The sequence below is a fragment of the Aquila chrysaetos genome, chromosome 6, assembly GCF_900496995.4.
Source record: "Aquila chrysaetos chrysaetos chromosome 6, bAquChr1.4, whole genome shotgun sequence".
In the NCBI taxonomy this organism is placed as follows: domain Eukaryota; kingdom Metazoa; phylum Chordata; class Aves; order Accipitriformes; family Accipitridae; genus Aquila; species Aquila chrysaetos.
In genome coordinates, this window is record NC_044009.1 from 32,908,704 (window position 1) to 32,921,439 (window position 12,736).

Genomic DNA, 12,736 nt, shown 5'->3' on the forward strand with positions numbered 1-12,736 from the left:
TACAGATGAATCAATGTAGTTTATTACATTGGCCAAAGAAAAGTGTAGGCAGTAGTATCGTTAAAGGGCAAATGGATATACCTAACAAGGCATTTCTGTTCACTTCTTAAATATGTATATGCTGGTTAAATTAGAAAAACAACACCAACAGTAAAAAGCAAACCAAACCTGTTTCTCCTCAAGCTATCAGACTATGAGGAATGGGAGAAACGCTTGAAATTTCCCAGAGCATCTTTAGAGGCTCTGCAGGAGGAGGTGCACTACTAATTCTGGCTCTGTTAGATGAGAGAGGAGTGTCTAGTGAATGCATAGTAGAAATAAGATGCACAATGCACTGGCAGCCATGATGTAACGTAGAAACCTGTTTTACTTCATTGCAAACAAATGGACAATATATATTGTACAATATATAATAAAAATACAGCCGATACAAGTGCCACTAATTAACAAAAAAACTAATGTTAAGACTTAAAAATGCTCATTTTTGTAATATATACACTGCAGTAATAAGCCACAATAAATACATCAAATTCCATATCATTCATAATAAATACCGAAAATATAAATACAGAAGAATACAGTTAATTTGAATAAATTATTACAACATAAGGTCTAGGTTAAGTTCTGTTGAATATTATTGTAGCTTATATTACCCTTTGGCATCTTTGATGTTACAACTTGTTTAAAAAAAAGAAAAGAAATTAAAGAAATGTGTAGTTCATGAAGCTTAAAATTATTTCCATGTACAGATTTTAAGATGAACTTTATTTCCCCTCACTTCTTCAAACAGTTTAAAAGCAGCAGTCCAATTAAATATGTTGCTTTACTGTTGAGATCTCCATAACTTTAGTATGCAAGATCATCTGTAATGGAAAATGTTAAGTAAGTACTTCACATACTAATTTTTGAGAAAAATAATTAATGTACAAATTTTAAACAAATGGCTGCAATTACACCACAATTTTACTAGTCCCATTTGAATTGATTACACATCTGAAAGACCATCAACTTAAGTGCTTTTGAATCCATGCCGTGGTGTATTATTTACCACTCACCAACAAAAATTTCAAAAGCAATTGTATATTCTTATGGGGAAATATATATATATACAGAGATGAACCTCCTAAAAGACAGGGCTGGATTAGACAGTGTAAACATTAAGTAGTTTGTATTTGTTAAAACAATGAAAACACATTAAACATAAAAAATGTAGTGTTGGTTTTGTTTGTGTTTTTTACAAAATTGCTATCTATTAGCTGTAGATGGAGACAAATCAAAATAACTAATTGCCATGTTTTATGTTAACAGGTACTAACCAGTACATTTGTATTAGTAACTTTATTTGTAAAAGGTTATTACACCAGAATGCAATTTAACTTAAAAGATCGACTTTACTAAGACAATATTACAGGCTGAGGCTCTTAGAAATGGATTTTTCATCTACAGATTTTGACTATTTTTGCACTGTTAAATGTCTAGCGCTTATTTTACATCAAACACTTTTTTAACATGTTTCACAAACTACACTTCAGACGTATTTCCATAGAAGTGCCTACAATCAGTCAATTAAAAAGAAGGGCCCAGTTGTTAAGCATTGTTTACATGGGCATTGTTATGTGAGAACTGAAGTGGTGGGATTTGTGTGAAATGGTTTGAAAAAACAGCATGCTTGCTTCTAAGAGAACCAGCTGCACACAATGCACCAGTGCACACAATGATGCAATCTTTTCAAGAAGCTGAAAACTCTGTGTATCAGAGGCTCACAAATGGACGGCTGGTTCTTTACAGTGATCCCCCAGTACCCCAGCAAGGTTGACCTTCACCCATAATCCAACCCAAAATTTCATTAAGAACATCTTTAAAAAGATGGAGACACCTAAAAGAATTAGCTGCCATAGTACTAAGTCTCATTTGAAAATCCCAAGCTAAAACACTAATAAAAAGGACACCTATTTCTTATTTGCTTTTAGTGTCTCTTGTTATCTGAGAAACAGGTTATATTAGAACAAGTGCCTGGGAGCAGAGTTAACTAAAATGATACTGAACATGACTTTGCAGTTGATATAGGCAAAGAAAAGACATGGTAGCAATGCTTCTAGGGTGTTTCTTTGCTCTGTAGTTTTTACCCCATGCTTTTGGATAAGTAAGTCTTTTATTTAATGTCTGCCTGTATACAAATGGTATGGAAAAATGACATTTCCTGTTTGTACTGAGTTCATGTTAGTTTTAAAATATATTAAACAACAGAGTTAATATTATGATCTAACATGGCCAAGCTTGTAGTGAACATTCATATGCTTTTCCATCCTTGCTCTGGGGATATCTTAATTTCCTTTTTTCCTTCCCTTTTTTTTTTTTTTCATATATAATGTTTTCTTTTGCCCTTTAGAAGAAAGAATTGTCCTCGTCAATCTACCTCTTGCCTTCATCCTTTTCCTCTAAATTGCCCTTTCTCTCCTCACTCACTCCAGGGTGTATCCACCCGTGGTTCAAGACAAAGGATTATCTTGATCCTTCTGTTAGGACAGTGGTGTTCATTTGTATCTTCCACCAGTTTTCCTGTCCCTCAAGAAAAGCTAATCTGGTCTTCATGGCTTGTTGGAAAAGTGCACAGTTAGAGAAGAACATACATGTGAGGCAAACTTCTTTTGACTTAGTTCTATTTGACATTCATTCATAAAATACCTAAGTAAAACAAATGTGTCATTGCTAAGATCCAAATTAAGGTAAATGAGTAAATAAATGAAGTTTGCCTTCTTTTTTTTTTTTTTCTTTGTCCAATCTCCCCCACACCCCCACCCTGCCTTAGATGAAGGACTAGCATCTTCTCAATTGACACGTAGCAACACAGAACATCATGAATACTGTTCTCCAGTCAGTGGGACCTTCTGTGTTGCAGGTATCCTCCTAACCATAAAGACTATACAGCAGAAAAGCAATACAAATTTTAACTTTTCCTTTTTAAGATCTAATTCACTTCTATTTTATAAAAGGTTGGTTTTGATTTATTATTCATTACTTATATTAGAAAAAAAAGAAAAAAATCATAACAGTAGTTTGAAGGAAACTTTTTCCTCCCCTAAGTGATGGTTTTCTGCTTTCCCTAATCTTGGATTTTCATCCTGTACTGGGCTGTGCTGTATCAAGAATGACACTCTTCCCCTGGATCTACATGCCTCAGGAGACAACGAGGATCCCCTACCACACCTCTGCAGCTCTCTGCAGCCTGTGGGGTAAGTTTCCTTCCTGTTCATTTGTGTGTACGGAAAGGGAGTGTCTACAGACCCCCACTGGGATTGCTCCCTCATGACTCATATTCAGAGCCAATGGGGGACTATTTTTCACCACAGTTCTGATCTATCTACATGCTAATGTTAAGTGAAAAATGAAATGAACTCTTGGCAAAATAAAGGATAGGTAGCATAGAGGACACTAGAGTTGCCCTCGTGCTCAATTTTAATGAAAAGCCTTACTGTACAACAGACCTTTCCCAGACCCTAAGACAAAGGGAGGAAGGAATTAAAAAGACTAAGGCTGCAAAACAGATGTTTCATGAATTGGATGTTCTTATAAAAAGTAAAATTCTTGGTATCAGCCATTAGGGTAGCAGAAAGTTCTCAAGGCTGTTGTAACTTTCCTCCTTAAGTGAAAACAATACTCTGGCACATTTATTAGCAACAAAATTAAAAGCTGCCTCTGATTTAAGAGTGGGAAGAGACAGTGAACAGGAAGCACGAAGAACTCAAGCGTGTGTTCACTCAGACATCTTTACAAGTAAATGGTACTTGTTCATCACTTCACAATGTTCATGCTTTGAATTTCACACTTCTTGGAGAAAATGGACAATTAATAATTTGCACATGGACAGTGATTACAGAGAACAGCAAAATTAAGGAATATTTAAAAAAAATTTGGAAACATTGAAAAGGCAAATGTTGAGATTTCTCATACCAAGGAACATGTTAATGAACTAGACTCTGTTTTGAAAATAACAGTAGCTTTCTACCATTTTAAAAAAATAGTAATTGGATTTAATATTTTAGAAATAAATTCTATAGAATATATTCTCTGAGTTAATTCTAGTTTTTCTAAGTATTTTACAACAAATGTTCTGCAACCATAACAAAGTAGATGACAGAATTACTCTTTAGCCCCAGTAGGAAAGCATCTTAAGGATCTCCCATATCATCCTCTCTGTCCCTGTTCCTGATGTCTTCAGGAAATCAAACTGGCACAATGAACATGAGTTTATACAACTCATGAGCTGTAACACAGAGTTTATTTAGCAAATGCCTTTTAAAACAATATCATGGGTCTCTCTTGCTTTAGCTCTGAGTAAGGGCACCTGCTTCACTACAGGAGCAGCCTAGACAAGGAGTTTCAACTGAGGGAATTCAGCTGGCAGATGATGACAAGATGCAGGGGAATAAGACTGCCTGTTGCTGCCAAGTATGGTGTTGCAGGCAAACTACAACCTTGCTGCTCAAATGTTAAGCACTCAAAAGGTAAATGTTGTATGTTCAACACAGCTTTTATTCTAATTTTCACTGTGAAATTTGTTAAACTTTTGCTCGTTAATCTGGTCCACGGAAAGGAGAGCTTGCTTTTGCTGTGTTTCGTGTTAGTGGTAAAATCTCTGTTCACTTGTGAGCTGGACTGGGCTTTATTGGGAAAGTGACTTAGTTTGCTGTACAAAAATTTAGTTATGATGCCAAAAAAAGGGTACTTTCCCTGTTCTATAGAATTATTTTTTTTATCACAGTATCTCCAAGTACCTTACAAACCAGAGCATAGAGAATGGAAGTGACACAGCAGGACAAAGGCAAAGCCAACAGAACCCAGGTCTCCTCTGTCTGAGCCCAATACTCTCTATCCAGTATATCACATTTATATTAAAGAGTCCGGAACATCTGAAATATTAAACAAACATAATACATGTTCTGTTTTGCATACAAATGTATGTATATGATCTTTAACAAACTAGCTGTGTTTCATGAAGATATCCGCCCGATTGTGAGGCACAGAATGCTACATCATCAGTTTGTTAGCACGTTTACTGAAATACAACACCCAGGTAAGATTAGAAACTGGATCTGGATCAGTTAGCAATCCAGTGAATAACACCATGAATACCACAGGCAATTTCTGCAGAACTTAGACAAAAGGAGGATCCCATTATTAACTGACTCAGTTAACAGATCAGTGAGCAGGCTGAACCATATTTATAGCAAGTGATGGTTACTATGATAGTGTAATCAATGGCCTTAAAATAAATAATGTCAACTCAAATTATGATTCACTAGCAGGAACTTATGTAAATGAAAAACAGTAAAACTTTTACAAATCTAGAACCTCCTGATCTAAATGGCATACAGCTCATAAAATAATTTAAAAAAAAAAAAAAAAGGAAAGAAATATTAGAAACTTCTACTGACCAGTTTTTAATTTTTTAAAGGACGTTCCAGTGAACATGAGCTATAGCTCTTAGGAGACAATTGCAATTGCTGCAACTTTGCCAGAAAAGTTCTAATTTTATGTCTAATGTCAGTTAAAGCTTTATATATGAACTTTAACAATGCATTTTTTCGAAGAGAGGCAAAGTTCACATTATAGGCAAAAAGGCATCCAGTTTTAGGTGCTGTTCCAGTGATGATCTGTGTGAACATTCTGTTTTATTTTAACAGAGGGAAATGCTTTCATTATGACTCATTTTTCTGAACTACGTGATGTAATCATAAACTATCTACCAATTTATTACCTGGCTTCTTAGGAGTGATTATCAGTAGCCAGGTAACTTGGGAAATAAAGCTGATACAACTATCAGTGAAGTAAACATTTCCACAAATGATATATTGTGTCGATACAGAAGCAAATACTGCTGTTTATCATTTAGTAACCTAACACTTTTTATCACGCAGAAGTAAGCTTACCCAAAATGAAAGGACTGGTTATCAACCTGAATACTAACCAACTGGAAAATGGGACATATCATATATTATTATAAACTAGCCCAGAAAATAACATTAAAACATTTTCCAGCCCATGATTTAAGTTTATTTTTCCTTATATGAAGAGTACTTTTTTCTTCTAAACAAAACATAAAAGTCTAATCAAGGGGTGGGAATCTTGACTCTCACCTGATTTCTACAGTCTACTCTAGATTTCATAGTTAAATTACCCTATCTGTTTGGGTCAGGGCTGTGACTTTTTTTTTTTTTTTACTCTAGTCAACTTACTTCTACATACTAGAAAAGGCCTTAGCTTTGTTATTTGCTGGTATGGAATTGTTTGGGAACAGGTTTAGCCTACGTCGAAAAAAGAGGTTTCTGGTTTTTTGTTCCCTCAGTATATCTCTGTTAGAAGGCTTGTTGATACTATTAGTATAGCTACCAGGAAATAAATCTCCATGAATTATAAACAGACTTGACTTTGTAACTTGTTGCAAGAACTAAAAAAGATTTGTTTACTTTGTATTCCAAGATCAAATCTTGATCACAAAACATCAGATCAGATCAAAAGAAAGGTTATTACTATCTAAATTATCACCAGGTAGTTAAGAATATTTTTTCAACTTAAATCTTTCTTCTGCATGTTCTACTTTGTGACTCCCAGGAATTAGCTACTTTAAACAAGGGAAAATAGTGTAGCGCAAGTTCTTTTGTCACTGCCTTCTCTACCCTACCTATTACATGCTACTGCTTGTTACCCTATGCTGCAAGCTTTAGAGAATTTAGCTGTATTCACCCCTGATGCCCCAACAGCATGGAACATAACATATACATCTAAGTACTGAGAAGTTTATATAGATGCTAGTATTAAGGAGGCCTGGGGTCTGAAGCCTGTGCCAATGAAAATATTAAATAGCCATCATCTCAGTATTTTAAAGCTAGCTGAGATGTATTTTATAAAGTTAATCACTTACTGTGCTTGCTAATATTATTAAAGATATTTTTCATGTGAAAGTACAGGGGCCAAGAAAATAATTTCTTATTGCTCAGTAAGGGGTGAATAATGAAACAAAATATTTCATTTAACTTTCCCCTGAGAGAAACACCCTGGTAAAGTGTGCATGATCCTCCAACACACTCTGAGGTTAAAAAGCTGCTACTGATTCACAGCTGCTGTCCCAGCTCAAGTAGAAGGGATTTGTGCTTTTGGTGCTGGTGTTGAGTGAGAGTGCCAGATTTAAGCCTGCTGTTAATGCAAGATGCCTATATACACAGAGACTTGTTACATTTGCCCATAGAATACCTTGAACAGAATATTATTCTTAGATGCAGAACTTCATGAACTAACGTGTTTCTCTTTAAAAACTAAAGACTGGTATTTGCTGTATGGAATTGGAGAGAATACACGCACTTACTTACCTGGCTACTCAGCCTTTAGAGAAAGAGACTAGAGTGTTCTGTGGCTAAGAGGAACAGAGGCTAAGGAACTGCTGAGCCAGATAACCAACACGACTGCATTTCCCCAGGAGATGGAATATGTTGCAAGTGTGGAATCCGGTCCCTAGAGAACTAGGGCTTTTCAATGCAGTTCATATAAAACATGTAGGACTTCTTGTGGAAACAAGTAAATAAAAAACCTTTCCAGCTACTACATGGAGTAAAAGTATTTTGCTAATTTAGCATAAAAATGAGAAATCACTTTGCCCAGATTTCGTATAAAAACAATTAAGCCAGCTTATTTTTTAAAAAAAGCATATTTTAAATCTGGCAGTTTTTCTACTGGAGTACTGTACATGATGTTTTAAAGAGCTTCTAACCAGAAGAGTCACTGTTACAGAGCTAAAATTTACACTGTGTTTACATGCATACTGTTAACCATCTAGATTTGACAGATAAAAACTAAGATGGGATCCTTATTTTGACAAACAAGACTGGTCTACATTTCAACCCACTTGATGTATAATAAATAAAATTTCAGTATTAGAAGAACAAAAATGTTAAAATAGATTCTGAAATCAAAATAAGGCAGTGCAGAATTATCAGTGTAGAGAAAAGCAAGTTCCTACACCTCCTTTTCTAAAAGAAAGGAAGGTTGGTTAATAAACTAAAGGTTGAGATACAGCAGGTATTTTAATTCCCATTTCATTTAAAAACAAATGCAGTGCAAGGTAACAGATATCCATATGATGCATGTGCTATTTTGCTTGCAAACTTTAGCAGATATAAAATTTCTGAAGCTGTGTTTCCTCACTGAATCTACCGGTTCCTAATTAGACCAAATACTCTGTAAATTTGAGATAGATACCATCAGAAGTCCATAAAAAGCCAGGCTCGTATTTCATAAAAACTGCTAAATATTTAGGAAATCTAGACCCTTCCACATTTTTTTTCATGCTTCATTTAAACTTTGATCAGCAGGACTCTGCTTTTATAAATTACCTACTGACATATTCATAAACTGGCTTGGGAAAAACATACAGGTTTTGTTACAATGAATTTTAAGATCTTACATACACCTCAGAGTCTGGAGCTATGGCATTTCTCCAAAATAGTTCACAGTTCCCGCAGTTAATACAGTACTGCAAAATGGCACTAAAGTGCATAAGTATCTGAACGTTTGTTGGGCTAAAAGGTGCTGTGCAAGCTTAAGCTACTACTTTGCCATTATATACAAGATCATTTTTCTTTGGGGAGGGGGTACTAGCTCTGGAATGCCACTGATTTTAATTTTAATGGAGGATTGTCTACCTTTCACCTTTCTAGAAGATGTAAATGCCCCCTTTCTGACTCTTCTGTTTGTCAAGAACAGTAAAAGAGAAAATAGTACACTCCAAAAATGCATTTCAAGATAATTTACCAGAAATGGTATTGAAAAAACAAAAGGAAGAATACAAGGTACTCCAGATGAAAAGTGGACATGCTCTTTGTAACTAGCTATGGATCTTCTGCTCAAATGAACATGCTGTTCATTTTTATCAAAACATGAGTACTAAACTACCATAAATAAAATACATACAGTACAGAACAATTAAAACTTTTTTATGTACAGTAGTTACTTTTACATTAAACTTACCATCTTTTCAGATATGTTGAAAATTAGGACTCTAAACATGATTATTTCAAAGTATCATTTTTAACAATCTTGCACAGGCCCGACAATCAAAAACACGAAGCTTTGATTCAGATAGCTTGGCAGGTCTCACATACTTTGATAGGTAGGCTACTTTGAAATATGTTGGGTGTGTTTTTTACTTATGCGTTTTATTTTTATCAAAAGACAGTTTGATTATTTTTATTTAAATCTTTACATGAACTAGTTTTGTGCAATACTACTGCCAGTGTAGCTTACGAAAACAAAATGTGTCTGGAACATTGACTATAGTCCAAGTGTTGTCTACCTCTTAAAAAAGTAAGATTCTAGGAAATCCAATGCGAGTGCATTTTAATACAGGAAGTCAGTCCTAGAATAATTTTAATATTAAACAGGTACCGTTTCTACCACTGGTGATTTGATGCACTCTTCATGCAGTCTGCTCTTTTCTGGGAGGTTTAGTGAATTCTCAGCAGGGTGCTCTTGTACATGACTGTCGCCATTTAAAGCTGAAACAAAGCCATCTTGAGAAGGACCTTTCAAGAATGAGTGAAATTCCACTTGAGGGTGACTTGGCCTGTGCTCAGCATATAAACTGTTACATGGAGCACTGCTGTCACCTTCAGAAGATGAGCAGCAAACAATCACTGAGGGGTTTGCAGAAGGGTAATGAGAGCTGCTAAAAGTTTCCTCTGATTGCCGTGTGTAGTCAACAAACTGTTCTGAAGTCATGTTGTAAGGCACCAGAGAAAGACTACCGTTCTTGACAGCATCCCTTTCTGAGTAAGTCTCACCGATCTGGTTAGCAGTGCCAGCAACGTGGTTCTCTATTTGGTAATACAGATTTGAAGAGTTAGTATAGTATGAGGCATTTTTAGAGTGGTTTTCATGCACAGCAGTTCCATCAGAGTAGCAAAGGACAGAAGGAAGAGGCACCATATCAGCATGGGAGCCCATGCTTTCTACAAAATCATCTGCTTTTTCTTCCTCATCATCTTCCTCCTCATCTTCCTCTTCCTCTTCATCATCATCTGATTCACTAGGGGCTAAACTCTGTGTGCTAGAATCTGTAACTCCACTACAAAAGCTACTCCCATCTTCCTCTTCCTCCTCTTCCCCTGGGCAGTCCAAGTCCTCGGCTGACTGAGAATGCATAACCCCAGCCGGAGGTTCGGTTTCAATCTCAAAATTTTCTGCAATTGAATATTCAACTGGATGGGGTCCTGGACTCATAGAACTAGTGTGTGCAGTTATCTCACTGTGGCAGCCATTTAGTGCTGGAACTTGCTGCTCTCTATTTTTCTCCAATTCAAGTTTCATTATTGTGTGCAAAAAGTGAGTCCGTACACGGATAGGGTTAAATTCAATTCTACCTGCTGTATTGCTACACCCTTCTTTAGTGCAACCGCATGGAAAAGACATACGATCCACCTTTTAAAAAAAGAATACAGATTAACAATACGTAGCATAAGCCTGGTGATACAACAGAACCTAGCAGCCTAGAGAAATACAACAGTGAAGTAGGATTCACCCTGAGAAGTACTTGTAAGAACAGTCAAACCTAACAATAATTCAGAGAGTTAGCCCTGGAATTTAGCACTACTGATAGGGACAGTAAGGGACCCATACATGCAACAATGTTGCAGAGTAGGAAAAATATGTTTCTGTTCCACAGGTGAAAGCATTACACAGTGGAATAAAAAATGGGTAATCTTTCTATTTATGGATCTGCTACAGCTTTACTTCATGTTGTGTTCAAATCCAGGCAAAAGCATTACCAGAAAGAGTCTTAAAATTTTGTAAAAATCATGGGAACTAGAAACCTATTGAAACAAAATGAATTACATATAAACCCCTTTATAAAGCTGCCAATGGGGACACCTGACCACCGAAGTAGGAATAAAAACTCATTTACATTTTAAAAGATAATCCAGTCAATTATAGATGCAATATTGAAAGCTCAACAGACTGTGGGCAGAACTTACATATCTAATAATAGCCAGCTTAAATTTTTAAAAATGTGACTGAATCCCCATGTCGGATAGTTCGATTAGGTAGCTTAAGGTCTGTGATCTTCATCTACACTGTAACACCTAAACATCAAACATGATGCAGAGGAGAACCATATAACACAATCTAGTACATCTTCCCCACATGTGAAAATGAAAACAGGAACAGCAAAGAGAATATATTATTTAAAATAGCAGAGAAAGTTTAGCTTGGATTTAAGAGATGATGAAAAACGCATTCAGGAAGAAATCAACTCAGCTGCATAACAACGACTCAGGAGAATTAGTGGAAACATCTTTTAGGGAACATTTTAGGACATTTACAGCTGTACATATAGAACACTATGTAAATGTACATTACAAAATACCTTTTCAGTCTGCCCAGGAAAAACTACCTGCTATATTAGCAGATGTATTTTTATTGCCTACATGCAAAGTTATCATGCATGCATTTTAAGTATCATGCAAGTTAAATAAAGGACAATACCACAGTGTGTCATTTATTGTTTCTCATTGAGTTTGGACTATAATTCACATTCGGACAGTATGTGAATTGTCTCTAAAATAAAATGTAATATCCCTTCTGAAATCTGCAGGCTACCTATTCTTCTGTTGTCTGCATCTGCATATTTAGATAAAGGCCAAAGAGGAATATGAGGAGCAGAATATTTGTATAAGAACAAAAAAAAACCCCTAAACAACGTATGTGCCTACACCAATCATAAAATAAAGATGTTTAAGGAGATTGTTTGTATTGCACACTGTATACTCTTAAATCTGGGCCTTAAAAAACTGGCTTGAGATCCACAAGTGCTATTGTCTAATAATTAACTGAATTAATTTCCAGTAGTTGTAACTTTAACAACGAAAAGTACATGTGTGTGCATGCACACACCCCCCTTTCCCTCCCCTTGATAGTTAAATAATGACAATCACATAGACATTTACCTGACATTTTATGCCTGCAAGACTGCAAGTGCAAGTTTCTGGATCGCAGAACACACGGCAGTCACAGCCACAATCCTCTCTGGACAGGCGGATGGCCCGCAGCTCATGTTTTTCTTCCACATCAATCTTCTTCACTCCAGAAGCTCGCAGCAACGCCCTTCGCTTTTTTGTCGGCAGGGGTTGTAGAAAGAAGTACTCATCTACTTCGGTGTTGTCTAGATCAATATCGTCATCAGAAATGTCATCCAGTGTCAGCGTATTAGCTTCTTCAGATTCCACTGTACCATTCTTTGTCATCTGTTGGACAGAACAATTAACAAAGTCCTTAAACTATACGTGTCATAGATGTAAGTATATGTAATGCATTATGAATGTGGAAAGCCGTATGTAAAAATGCTGCATGACTGCCAGTAAGTTCCAGAATATTACAGACGGGGTGAAAAGGCAGTTTCTTCCCATTTAACATGTGAATTAAATACACATTTTTAGTTTCATGTTTGTCATGAAGCTAATCTTTTTTCTAAGTTTCTAATCTCTTATCTGTTCTTTAAGTCCTTTATCATTTGTCGCTGTTTGCCAGATGTCATGCCTTTCTAAAATTCTAGTCTTTTCTATATTGTTTCATAAGATAATTTTTGAGCCCTTAATTGGTTCTAGTTCCTGTCTCTGGGCTCTTTGAAATTCTTCAATATCCCTTTTGAGACAGTAATTATACTACCAACACTGTTTCAGACTACGGT

The 12,736-nt window shown here is 35.9% G+C and overlaps 1 protein-coding gene across 10 annotated transcripts in view; it reads right to left on the bottom strand.

Annotated features, from left to right (window-relative positions):
• Positions 1 to 12,736, bottom strand: part of CSRNP3 (cysteine and serine rich nuclear protein 3) — a 110,503-nt gene continuing 97,767 nt past the window's right edge. For 9 of the 10 annotated variants that reach the window (XM_030019363.1, XM_030019361.2, XM_030019354.2 and 6 more), the window contains 3 exons: positions 11,997 to 12,293; positions 9,439 to 10,470; positions 1 to 863 (listed from right to left, as the gene is read on the bottom strand). In XM_030019363.1, coding sequence (XP_029875223.1) covers positions 810 to 863; positions 9,439 to 10,470; positions 11,997 to 12,293 — 1,383 coding nt within the window. In that variant the 3' untranslated portion in view covers positions 1 to 809. Of the gene's footprint in view, positions 864 to 9,021; positions 10,471 to 11,996; positions 12,294 to 12,736 lie in introns of all 10 variants that reach the window. The other variant, XR_005932656.1, reaches the window with a different exon arrangement.